At 38.0% G+C, this 13,035-nt stretch overlaps 2 protein-coding genes across 4 annotated transcripts; one reads left to right on the forward strand and one right to left on the reverse strand.

Annotated features, from left to right (window-relative positions):
- The first annotated feature begins 6,029 nt into the window (after nucleotides 1-6,029).
- Nucleotides 6,030-11,789, forward strand: LOC124673867. Of its 2 annotated transcripts, none has more exons than XM_047209909.1 (9): nucleotides 6,030-6,459; nucleotides 7,335-7,375; nucleotides 7,458-7,833; nucleotides 8,152-8,251; nucleotides 9,133-9,198; nucleotides 9,536-9,659; nucleotides 10,817-10,905; nucleotides 11,040-11,101; nucleotides 11,212-11,789. In XM_047209909.1, the coding sequence occupies exons 3-9, from the start codon at nucleotides 7,535-7,537 to the stop codon at nucleotides 11,363-11,365; spliced, it is 894 nt and encodes a 297-aa protein (XP_047065865.1). In that variant the 5' UTR covers nucleotides 6,030-6,459; nucleotides 7,335-7,375; nucleotides 7,458-7,534; the 3' UTR covers nucleotides 11,366-11,789. The 2 variants fall into 2 exon arrangements, with proteins under 2 accessions (XP_047065865.1, XP_047065866.1); XM_047209910.1 differs by having other exon boundaries at nucleotides 6,032-6,459; nucleotides 7,335-7,833; nucleotides 11,212-11,308; nucleotides 11,489-11,789.
- On the reverse strand, nucleotides 11,571-12,774 carry LOC124673868 (psbQ-like protein 3, chloroplastic). Of its 2 annotated transcripts, XM_047209912.1 has the most exons (3): nucleotides 12,207-12,774; nucleotides 12,007-12,116; nucleotides 11,571-11,815 (listed from the first exon to the last, which is right to left on the reverse strand). In XM_047209912.1, exons 1-2 carry the CDS (start codon nucleotides 12,744-12,746, stop codon nucleotides 12,018-12,020), a joined length of 639 nt encoding a protein of 212 aa, XP_047065868.1. In that variant the 5' UTR covers nucleotides 12,747-12,774; the 3' UTR covers nucleotides 11,571-11,815; nucleotides 12,007-12,017. The 2 variants fall into 2 exon arrangements, with proteins under 2 accessions (XP_047065868.1, XP_047065867.1); XM_047209911.1 differs by lacking the exon at nucleotides 11,571-11,815 and having other exon boundaries at nucleotides 11,850-12,116.
- Between the last annotated feature and the right edge of the window lie 261 nt (nucleotides 12,775-13,035).

Genomic DNA, 13,035 nt, shown 5'->3' on the forward strand with positions numbered 1-13,035 from the left:
TACTAATATATCATTGTCCACATTCCAAGGTGACAAGTTTTTCGTTAATTCCCAATTCTCAAAAATTTCTATAGGGATAGTAACCCAACAACACATTTTAATGCAACAAAAGCACATGATATCCTTAAAAAGATAGGCAACTCTTTAATTAACTAGAAGTTTTTTAACATTAATTTACTAGAAGTAATCGTTGTATACCTAGTAGAAAAAAACTTTGAATTGAGGAGAATATTTTTTAAGAATATTTCAAATCGTCACTGAATGGACTCAATTCTGAAAACAGATGTCGTCAATAGCAGCGAGGTCACATAATAATGTTGCCCCGATGGTCCAACATGTGACAATATTTGATGAAGACAACCTTCTCTAGCGTGCTCTGCTTCCATAGTGATGAAGATAAAACTATTATACAATGGAATACTTCCTTGACTTCTAAATGCATGCAATTCTAACATTCGGTTTTTTTGAACCCTAGCCTATACCATTTTGTGGTAACGTTGCACCAATTTTAACCATTTGGAAATGCATTTATTGGTATGACCCTGATTGTCACACAACTTTGAAAAGAGGGTTGGTGTAGTTTTAGAAGTTTAACATTCTGAAATGTTTGCGCTTACATGATTGCAGGTAGTTTGTCTTAATTGTCACCTCGAAGAACCAAAAGTTGTTTTAATGAAATGTTTGTTTGCTAGGGACTAACACAAAGATGTAGTATGTTGTAGAAAAATGTGCGATGGAAAGAAGTAATCCTATGACAAAGAAAACATTTTCACGCGAGACAGCATGTTGTTGTTTCTCTATCAGTCATAAGGAAATACATTGAGAAAATACACATGGGACTTACAAATATAGAAGAGGGGAGGGATAGGGAGGGATGGGAGTAAAAGTGTATACTAAGTAGTATTTTTTTGGAATCTATACCCTATCAATCTGATACAAGTTAACATAAAGGCATTCCTCATAATAGAAAAAACATCCTTCTCTAGCACACCCCACTTTAACAGGGATGTAAACATGTCTATCATATATCGGATTACTTCCTTTACTTCTGACTGTATTCCCTATTAACATTAAAACTTCCTCATGTATTAGTCTACCATTTCGTGGTACTATCTTTACAAAAATTTCTCTTTCATACTTCCCTTTGGAAATAATTTATTACTATGACCAGAATAACACACAACTTTTAAAGTTGGTCGGTGCCATTTTATAAGTGCATAATTATAAAACGTCAGCCATACAAAAATGGAGGGAGTCTCTTTAATGCAACATCTCACAACCAAAGGTCGCATTAATAAAAGATTTTTTTGCGAGGGATTAATGTAAAGATATAGTACGATATAGGAGAACGCGTGACGAAAGGAAGACATCTCCTATGACAGAGAAAACATTGTTTTTTCGCGTAGGACAAGCGGCATTTTTTTATCTCTCTATCTACAAGGAGAGCGGCACCACACCTTGAAGAAATACATACGTACTATCAATTTGGAAGTAAGGAGTAATGTGGTACATCCATACACATCGAGTTATATTTTGTGGCATGCATACCGGATCAAAATGATTTGAGATAAAGTCGATGCATTTCCTCATAATAGAGAAGGAATTCTTCTCTAGTGCACTATGCATTACTAAGGATGACAATAAAACTATTATACAATGTATTTGCCCCTAATTTCTGACTATGCCATTCTAACATTCAAAAAAACTCCAAACAACTTCTCCTTGTGGTAACTTTGCACCAATTTCCTCTTGCATACTTCTCCATTTGTACCGACATTTAGAAGTGTGTGCTAGAGTGACATACAACATCCAAAAGACAGTTCATGCTAGTTTGGAAGTGTAAATTCTAAAATATTGTGCATACATGAATGAAAGATTTTATCTTAAATGTCACCACTAAAACCAATAGTTTCTCTAATACTTCCTCCATTTCTATTTGTAGCCCCCCTTTGATTTGCAGTATTCTCAAAATACAGGAACATGAAAACTACAAGATTGAAGTGTCATGTCCTCTTGAATCCAGTAGGATCAAAATGCTACATGAATTTGGATCAAGTATGTGTTTGAATAAGAGGAAAAGCAAAGGAATACTAAAATGAGGTTGGCATGGGTGGAAATTTTCCTCCAAACTAGAAGACAAGTAATTCTAAAGAATTGTAATCCTTTGAATCGAACACCCAACGTAAGAATCTTTCCTAAGGGAGCAAATCTTTTGAAATTCATTTGAATTAAAGGATCCCTATTAAGGTGCATATCTTTTCAAGATTTTCTTTTGACTACGGCTCAGTAAAGTAGATGAGGATAATTTGACAAATAATTTATATCATTACAAAAATTATTAATATGAATCAAACAATATCAATTTTGTATTGAAAAACCTATTCCCCTTATAACCATGAACAAAGGGAGTATATTTTTTGGGTGTGAAATGGACTGATGTAAATATGTATAAAGCATGAAAACATGTGATGAAAGGAAAACATGCCATTACAAATACCCTAATATCACTAAACTCATTGAAGAAACTAAGGCATATTTAACCATAAATAATTTTTATAGTTTTGAGGTAGACTGTGAAAATAAGTTACGATTGTCATTCTCATAGACATATTATAACAAGAGCTAATAAGAAACATTTTTCTATGAATAATTATTTGAAACCAAATTTATATTTTGCAACATTACACTCGATAAGGGTGAAATAACTCATTTTAGGCTGGACTAATTGAAATGATTTGAGTGCAAAAATATGTAAGTATAACTCTGATGTCATATTCCCTCCTCACAAATTTATAAGAACACCTCATATTTTTAGGCCACAAAAATATGTGTTATAGAGAGAATGGATTTTTGTAGTTTACAAGTGCGCAACCTTTTAGAATGGAATATGTTGTATTTTGTGCTTAGCAAATATAACAAATCTTTATTTTTCCTCGCTTAAATGTAATGAAGAGTACACTAAAATCTATATTTTGTCATTTTGTGAGATTTTATGATTTTACTAATGGCAAAATACAATCTATCTCAATCATAAAATTTACACACTAATAGATCACAACATTCTCTACGTCCATGTATTTTTTTCATTTTTTTTGAAACTTGAGATCAAAAGTTCTGAATTTTAGAAAAAGAAAACAAAGCCGGGCTACATGCAGCCCATGCTACACTTGAGGTTTTCGGTGTTATAGGCCACATAAAAGAGTATCATTGGATTCTTATTCGAAAGAAGTTTCTAGTGGTATTTTTCTGTGACATAACTCATATTTTGTAGGTTAAAGTAAAATATATTTACATGCCCTAGAAATTTGCAAGGAGGTAGTAAAACGGTGCTTGGTGAGTAATGTATACACGATCAAACTGATACGAAGAGAAAGTAAAGGATTCCTTCATAATAGAGAAGACATCCTTCTCTAGCACATTCCACGTGCGTGTAGTGATGACAATCAAACCATTATAGAATGGATTACTCACTATTTCTAAGTACCACCCATTCTAGCATTACATTTTGTTATGAACTAACCAACGGTAGTATTAATAAAAGATTTTTTTGCGAGGGCTTATTAATGTAAAGATATATTATGATGTAGGAGAACGCGTGACGAAAGGAAGACATCTCCTATGATAGAGAAAACATCGTCTTTCTTTGTAGGACAATGCAATTTCTTTATCTCTCAATCACTAAGACAGCGGCGCCACACCCTTACGAAGTACACACGCGTCTTATCAATTTTTAAGGAAGGAGTAAGATGGTACATCCATACACGTCGAGTTATATTTGTTGGCATGCATACTAGATCAAAATGTTGTGAGAGAAACTAGATGCATTTCCTCGTAATTGAGAAGGAATCCTTCTCTAGTGCACTCTGCATAACTAAGGATGACAATAAAACTATTATACAATGTATTTTCCCCTAATCTCTAGCTATATGCCATTCTAACATTGAATTATTTTCGAAACCACTTCTCCTTGTGGTAACTTTGCACAAATTTCCTCTTGCATACTTCTCCATTTGTAACAACATTTAGAAGTATGCGCTAGACTAACACACAATATCGAAAAGATGGTTGTAGCCAGTTTGGAAGTCTAAATTCTAAATACCGTGCATACATGAATGAAAGATTTAACCTTAAATGTCACCTCTAAAAACCAATAGTTTCTCTAATAATCCCTCCATTTTTATTTATAGGTCCCCTTGATTGGCAGGGTTCTCAAAACACAAGAACATGAAAACTACATGATTGAAGTATCATGTCCTATTGAATCCTATATGATCAAAAGTCTACATGAATTTGGATCAAGTATGTGTTTGAATCATAGGAAAAGAAGAGGAATACTAACATGGGGTTGGTGTGTGGATGGAAATTTTCCCTCAAACTAGAAGGCAAGGAAATCATCTAAAGGAATTCCAAAGGATTGTACTCCTTTGAATCAAACACCCAATGTAGAATGCTTCCTAAGGCAACAAATCCTTTGAAATTCCTTTGAATAAAAGGAGCCCCATTAAGGTGTACATGTTTTTCAAGATTTTATTTCAACCAAGAATCATTTGAAAGTAGATGAGGATAATTTGAAAAATAATTTATATCATTAGAAAGTATTTATCAATATGAATCAAATAATATAAATTTGTCTCGAAAAACATGTGCACCTTATAAACAAGAACGAAGGGATTAGATATTTTGTGTGAGATGGACTAATATAAAGATATATGAAGCATGAAAACATGTGACGAAAGGAAAATATGCCATTAGAGGTGCCCTAATATCACTAAACTCATCAAACAAACTAAGGCATATGTAATCATCAATAATTTTACAGTTTTGAGTTAGATTGTGGAAATAAGTGAAGATAGTCATTCTCATAGATATATTCGAACAAGAGCCAATAAGAAACATGTTTCTGTGAATAATTATTTGAAACCAAATTTATATTTTGTAACATTACACTTGATAAGGGTGGAATAGCTCATTTTAGGCCTGGCCTAACTGACATGATGGGAGTGCACGAATATGTAAGTAGAACTCTAATGTCATATTCCCTCCTCCCAAATTTATAATAACCCCTCACACTTTTAGGCCATAAAATATGTGATATAGTCCACAAAAAAGATTGCCATTGGATTCTTATTCGAAAGAAGTTCCTAGAGGTATTTTTTGTGCCATATAACTCATATTTTGTAGGTTAAAGGAAAATATATATACACATGCTTTAAAAATTTGCAAGAAGAGAGTAAAAGGAAACTTGGTGAGTAATGTATACACGACCACGAGAGAAAGTACATGCTACCTTTGTAATACAAAAGACATCCTTCTCTAGCACATTTCATGTGCGTAGTGATGAGTGATGACAATCAAACTATTATAGAATGTATTACTCACTATTTCTAAGTATCATCCATTCGAAGATTAAAATTTATTATGAACTACCCTACTATTTCTGTGGTAACTTTACATCAATTTTCTCTTGCACACTTTGCCCTTCGAAAGCCATTTTATCAGCACGACCACTATAGCACGTAACTTCTCAAAGATGGACGGTGTTGTTTTAGGAGTTTAATTCTAAAACACCGTGCATACATAAACGGAGGGAGTTTTTCTTAAATGTCACCTCTAACAACCAGCGGTCGCATTAATAAAAGATATGTTCGCGAGGAATATTAATGTAAAGATATAGTATGATGTAGGAGAACGTGCCGACGAAAGGAAGACCTCTCCTATGACGGGAAAACATCATTTCGGCGAAGATCACGCGGCACTCTTTCTCTCTCACCTGTACAAGTGTACAACATGCAGATGTCCTAATATTGCCAAACGGTGGAATATTGCAAAGGAAAAAAAAGGTAGTTGAATTCATCATAATAATATAAATTGGGTGGAAAGGAACATTGTCATGTTGCTTTCCTCGCATGAAAAAATAAATCCTAAAAAAGGCAAGGGAGAGAGAGGAAGGGGAAGTATATAAAGTATAAACAGTGCTTCTCGGTGTTTCTTTCCAAAGAAAATTAAACCTCGTGTTGCTAGCCCTCCTCTTCTAAAAGAAGAGAAAGACTGAGGGAGGGAGGGAAACCTCAGATGGAAACCAAGAGTGGCAATCATTTGTCTAGGATCTTCTCCCCCCTCTGAAATCTGAATTTCAACAGAGATCCCGTCTGCTTGCTCCTTCCTTCCTTCCCTCTCCTCTCCATCCTTTTGTGCGCGCAAGTTGTTAAACTGGCACACGACTTTGGCTTTTTGGAGAGAGGCCACATACATACGGCTTACTGGAGAGAGGCGGGGCCGCCGCTTTTTGGCCTCCTCCCCATTGGAGCGCACAAAGCTGGGCGGCACCATTTAACACTACCACCACCACCACCACCACCACCAGGCGCACCGTCACACAACACAAGCGCCAGGGGAGCGACACGCAGGAATCACCCTGGAGTTTGCCTTCTCCTCTGCGAGCAGATCGGATTTGAACCAGTAAGTTCGCTGGCTGGCAATTTGCTCTGGTTACCTGTGTGCTCTTGGTGGTGTTTGTCGGCCGATTTTGGTTCTGCCAGGGTCAGGGCTACCTGTTCTTCCTTTCTGGTTGTTATCTTGATTCGGTTCTGTTGTAGGAGACATGTGAGTTTTGAAACTGGTAAAAACTCTTCTGGATTTCCAAGTCTGCTGCCTGACGGCGCTTTGCATGCATGCCTGAGCCTGACTATGTGTTGACTGGTCAGGTCTGACTTTACGTAATCATTTCTAGAGGTTTCTCTTAGGTCTCTATCTACGACTCATGAACTGCAGGAGCAGATTGGCCGGGTCCTTATCCACAAGTTACTTTCTTGATTTGATCCCTTCATGGAGTTATTGTTGTGTATGGGGTTTTTACACTCCATGTGTTCCGCAAGCATAAGCACTGACTGCCAACCCTGTTATTGGGTCCACAGAAAGCATACTTGCGCAATCTATTTAATCATGTAACTCGTATACGGTATAGATCGAGAAAGTATCTTTGGCTGATTTTTGAACTCATTCCTTCGAGTATTACATAGGGAAATGTAGAGAAAGACTCTTAGTCTGAAAGATTGAGGTTTCAGTATGGTGTTCTTCAACTGTCATGCTATTAAACGAGATGGTTGTTTAGCTATGGAACTGATAGAACATTAGGGTATTTGACAAGTAAAAGAAATTCTGCTTCTGTCAAAGTGTACTACTTCTGTTCGGAATATTTCTCTTTTTAGACACAAAACATTTCGGGGTTTTCTGTCGTCATAGAAGATTGTCTCATGTTATTCCCTGTATTGAGTACTCTTTCTCCAAATTTCAAGGTTCTAACTTTTTCTTGGCGTGTATAATTGCATCTGCAGAGAAAGTTGCCAGCAGTCCACACTTGGAATAATTGTTGGAGGTAATCACCAAACTTGTCCAGGTTGTGTGAAAATGCACTACAACTTGTAACCGAAAATCACGAAGCTCTGATCTGGTACCAGCATTCTGAATTTGTGGAGTGTATCCATCGAGGCTGGAGACGCCAAATTCTGTTCTAGAGGATTTGCTGGGGTTGCTGATGGAAGACGATCCTAATCAAAACTTTGAGCCATTCTCGCAGCCTTTCTGCAGCCAGAATGTGGTTTCATTTCAAACAAGCGCGACAAGTAGCGGGTCAGGAGGCATGCCAGTGTACCTGGACTGTTCCAGCAGCATCGAGACTAACATGGGGATGATGAACACAACACCTTCAGTAGTTGTCTCGACTAGTCCATCCAGTATGGTTGCTGATTCTGCGCAGAACCTCAAATATGGAGGACCCCTGGCTGCGGATTGGTCGTATCTCGAGCTCCAGGTGCTGAAAGATTGCCTCGACAGGTAAACTACTCCCATGAGTATGGCTGCTGTCATATGCAAAAATTAGTATAGAACATGGGTCTTAATTGTTGGGGTTTATCCTAAAACTGTGTCCATTAGGTAGAGATTTCTTATCTTGTGGTTTGTAATATTCGTATGACTTGTGTTGCAACATGCCGGTTTGGCTTCATTAATTTAAAGCCGTACTATGCTCGAGCCGTCTATCTTGTTGGTTGATGATAGCATGAAGATTTTTTATATCTTTTTTTTTTTGCAAATCTTTCTATATCTTGTTGGTACTTGGGTTCACTGGATCACCCCTCATGTGTATCCTTTCAGATATGTGAATGAACATGGCATCATGAAGTACATAAAGATAGCAGCATCAATACCAACCAAGACGGTGAGGGATGTTGCGATGAGATGCCAATGGATGGGCGTAAGTAATCTCTAACTTCTACATACTCTCTGTATTCGTTCTTATTTTTCTGATTACATGGATGTCAATTGTATAAGGTGTTTGGGTATATCAGTAAAGAGTTCATGCCCAAGAAGGAGCAGCTCTTATTTAGATCTGACCACTGATTAAGAAAGATAATAACACATACACATGATTGGCAATTTCCTTGGGTGCAAATCTATAAGAAGAAATTTATCGTTTTTCTCCTAAAGCATCTCCTTTTGGGGGACATGCTAAACCTTGTTTTAAATTTCAAGATTTACCTGAACACACTGGAGTGGGTGATAGATGCACTTATTCTAAATGTCTGCATATTAGGATGAGTGGCAGATACACTTATTCTCATTTGTATATACAGATACTGCATTTGTGCATTTTTTACCTTTCATAGTGGGACATGAGTTGGCAATCAGTATATTATTTTGGTATGTTATTTTATTCTTGTCCATTCGTGTTACCTAAAAAGAAAGGTATATCAAAGGCAGAGTGCTCTTAGTTAATTACAAAATAATAAAGCATGCAATACTTATTTCATCAGTGTTCCACCTTTTTGGCTCAATATATTTATTAGTTACAAAAGCTGAATTGCTAAGACCTGCCTGAGCTTTTGATTAATCAATAATTCTGTGCTGCTGGAAATCAAAGTATGATACAGTACCTTTTTGGTCTTGTGTATATATTGTTTCTCAGGAACCCAAATGTGCTATATGTTCTTCACAGTTTTATCAAAAATATTGGTAGCTAAAGGCTAGAGTTTTTAATCTGAAACATATGCTATTAAGAAGATATATATTCCTAGCTGAATAAGCGCCTTCTTTGTATTCCATTTTTTATAATTTAAGTGATGTGATCTTCCACAGAACAAACAAAATACAAGACGACGGAGGCCTGCAGAGCATCATAGCAGAAAAATGAAAGATAGAAAGGTATTAGTGTCTTTTCTTCTATTTGATGAAATCTGTTTCTTTTGACATCCTTAACTACCCCAAATCATTAGAGATAAAACAAGCTAGAAAGTTTTCAGTTCAAATGGTTTGTAAGTTATAAACAAGAATACCTAGGAGGAACTGGATATCTTTCTGAAAAATAAGAAGGGCCCTCAAAAGTATGCAATCAGTTCTTTAGAAAGGTATTTTTGAAAGAAAGGTTCTTTGCAGGGTGGAAAAGTTTAGGTTATGCAAATACACGTATAATCCATTATTCTCGTGCTTATCACATTTAGGTGCATATTTTTTTCTGGTGTTAATCATGGTTATTTCTCAGGATAATATGTTAGGGCCTTCGTCGTCCTGGGGTACCCGGACCAGTTATTCTGTTCAGACGGATACAAGAGTTTCTTCCTTTGTGCCACATCATGCCATTCAAAACAGTCAATTTCTATCTGGAGGTTAGTGGGTCACCTGAGTATCAGGCGGTCTTTTACAATTTACCATGTAGTAATTGGTTGCTTCCATAATTCTGTTTATCTTCTTCATTTTTTTTTGCTTCTAGAGGCCTGCTATGTTATATTTATATATCTATTATTTACTCGTATAAAAAAAACCAGCTTGTGCTGATGGTCTGTTTGTCCTAGGATCGTACTGACCGTCTGATTTGCTCTCAATAGTTCAGATTGAGCTAAGATTACACTCTACAAATTTAAATATGTTTTGCAGAAACACCTTATTAAGCCATGAATTTGCAGATACAGAGAGCATCATCTCCATCTAGAATAGCTAGCATTGTAAGCAGCCCCTGATTGTAAGCATGCATTATATTATACTTATGTCTTAAGTTTGTAGCAATGCATGGGCTTCTTGCTAGGTAATAAAAAAGAAGGGAAGAAGGGAAAAGAGGCAGGATGCAAAGAAAATTAAAAATATATCGTAGGAGTAAATACTCAGGCTTCACATGCTAGATTTGTTGGCATAGTGTCGTGCGCTGTTACGAAATAATAAAACCATATTAGCCTGAATTTCTAGCAAAAAGGCTATGCAATGCGGAGGAGTGGGTTAGGTTTGCTGAAAATTACAAAGAAGGTAAGAGAGATGTAAAGGCGTTTAGTTTGATCTAGATCTCATGGCTCTCACGATCCTACGATGAATGGACCGTGTCACCAGCCTGATATCTTTATAGGAGTAAAGAATTTTAGAACAAAATTACGGTACTTCCTTCCTGCTGTTGACTTAGTTTTTGACTCAAATTCTAAATTTAACGTGTATCAGCAGGGATTATTTTAACAAAAACCAGGGGATACTTGACTACATTGGAACTTAGCATTGAAATATGCATGTATTTCTGTACTTGCAACAAATACTGAGAACTGTCATTTTAGATATCATTCACCGAACATTTAGTACGTGTGGATATGTAGAACCTGTTTGACCATTTACTATTTGTTAGAGATGAAACGTACTCTAAAATAGCAATCCAATTCCTCCTGAACTTCAAAGATAATTGGTAGATTAGGAGATCCTGAGGCTCGACGAGATTTGCATATGCTTTCAATTTGTTCTGATCAATTTGTTCCATAACTTGATCAAGTGCATCTTTTCCACCATGTAGCCTCTGAGATAGATCGTGCAGTTCAGAATGTACTGGATGAAAACAATCGGCTTCTTAATCAGATAGACACAAATATTCAAGGATTTCAGGTTAGTATGTTTTCCTGTCATGTGCAATCACTTGTACAGCAGAGTGGAGGAGTTCCATGATTTTGTCGTCAGTCTTTATCTGGAGCATTATCGCTTAAAACTGAATTTCATGTCAAGTACATTTTTTCTTCCAGGCTCAGAACAATATCGATCTATTCCATCGCGTGAGAATGAACATTGATGGCCTTTTACAAACGTAAATATATTACTCATCTGATGCATGTATATTTCAGTTTTAAAAATACCAGAGTTGAGCTTGTGAAGAAAAAAAATCCTTGCCTCTAATGACACTTTTTCTACAAACAGCATGAGCCAAATGCCTGGAAAAATGAGTGAGATGCCTCGGTTACCAGTTTGGGTTAATGAAAATCTTGCTAGCTACTTGCTCCCAGATCCTAGAATGGTAAGTACTTCAAGTTCCTGTCACTGGTTGACACTCTTTTATCACAGATCAGTTTAAAGTTCTGCATTTTACCTAGTGATTTCATGTTCTTTCATGAACTTGTTTGAAATTCGAACCTCACAATCTTGTGCCGTTCTTGATCTAGTAAACCAACTTACCAAGTAACCTTTCTTTCTCAAGGCACAAGTTCTTGGAAAAAGCCATTTGAAGGAGGAGCCAAGAGGATGGTGAGTCATAGCCAACAGGTCACAGATGAGGCAGATACTGAAACTTCATCGGTAGTTTGATGAATTAGCGAGTATAAATACTGCTTCAGCATATACGCCAGATGGCGATGAATAGAGTCACCAGAGGAACCTTCTTCCTCTATATGGGATCAATGGAGAGGTGAGTGGTGACTGAGAAGCCACTCTGCATTGCATCACAACAAGCCTGTATATTGGTGGCTGAACATTGAGCGAGCAGTGATGGTTTCAGGAAACTGCAGTTTTTCTCGTCCTGCTGCACCTGCAAATATTGAATCTTTTTTTTTTTTTTTGGATTTGTCCTCCAGAGAGAGTAGAGTAAATAGAAAATGTAGCACAGGAAGCCAATAAGAACTAGCTACATAGCAAAAGAAAAGCCTTTTTGCCGGTCACTATTTACTTCTTCTCCCTGTATGTAAACGTAAATCCAGATATCTAGTAATGTTATCTCACCAGTGCAAGAACTACATGATTCTGGCAAAAATCTGGTCAATGGCGGCCACAATGCTGCCGTAGCATTCCTTTACTTGAACCTCATCCTTGTCTCTTGCCGCATAGTCTAGCTGCACATAGTCACAACAGGAGAGCAGGATCAGCACCACTATGAGTGTTCGATTGCTTGAGTTTACATTGATTTTGCGTGTGACCCCTACTCTGGTGACGCTGTTGAAGAGTTCGGAGTAGAGCCTCCGGAGCTCGGGGCGTTGGCTCCCCGGCTTCGCCTGGATGATGGCGTACAGGTCCTGCTTGAGGTTGGAGGCGCTGGCCCGCAGCGCCGCCTGCAGCTCACGCCACGACCGGGCGTCGATGTACTCCTTGACGCGCACCAGGTTCCTCGCGTGGGTCCTCACGTTGGCCTCGGCCTCCTCGCTCGACTGCTCCGGGATGGTGATCCGAAGGTCGAGGTCAAGCGCGCCAGCGGCGCCCGTCGCGGGCGGCAGCAGATTGGATACGATGAGAGCCGCCGCCGCCGCCGCCGTCGCGAGGCTCCTTCTGCTGCTGGTCGTGGCGGCTGGTTCCTGCGGTTGCTGGTGGCCACTGCTCCGCGGCTTGGTGGTGGGTTTGTTAAGAGGGTAGCGGGAGAGGCTTGCGTGGAGCGATTGGATGGCGAGCTGCAATGCCATGGCCGATCGAGTCTTTCCACCTTGGTGTAATCTTCTTCGGTTTTCCATGGGTTCAGGCGTGCACAGCATAGTAGCCGTGTGTTTCGGATAAGCTGGGTTCGCTACGAGGTAATTAGGCAATGGAAAACGCTTGTATTAGTCCCTCTCCTTTCTTCCTGCTAGGCAAAATAGAAGAAAGTCCACTTCTAGTCCTTGAACTCTTGGAAAAATTTACTTTTGGTCCTAAAAATTATTTTTAGTTTAGAAAGAACCTTAAACTCTCAAAATAGTTCACTTTTCATCCCTTTTTAGTTGAGTTGAGCACATCGCTTACGTGGAAGAAATAGTGAACCAACAATTGGTTTAGAACCAAACCAAG

This window comes from Lolium rigidum, chromosome 7 (assembly GCF_022539505.1).
Source record: "Lolium rigidum isolate FL_2022 chromosome 7, APGP_CSIRO_Lrig_0.1, whole genome shotgun sequence".
Lineage (NCBI taxonomy): Eukaryota > Viridiplantae > Streptophyta > Magnoliopsida > Poales > Poaceae > Lolium > Lolium rigidum.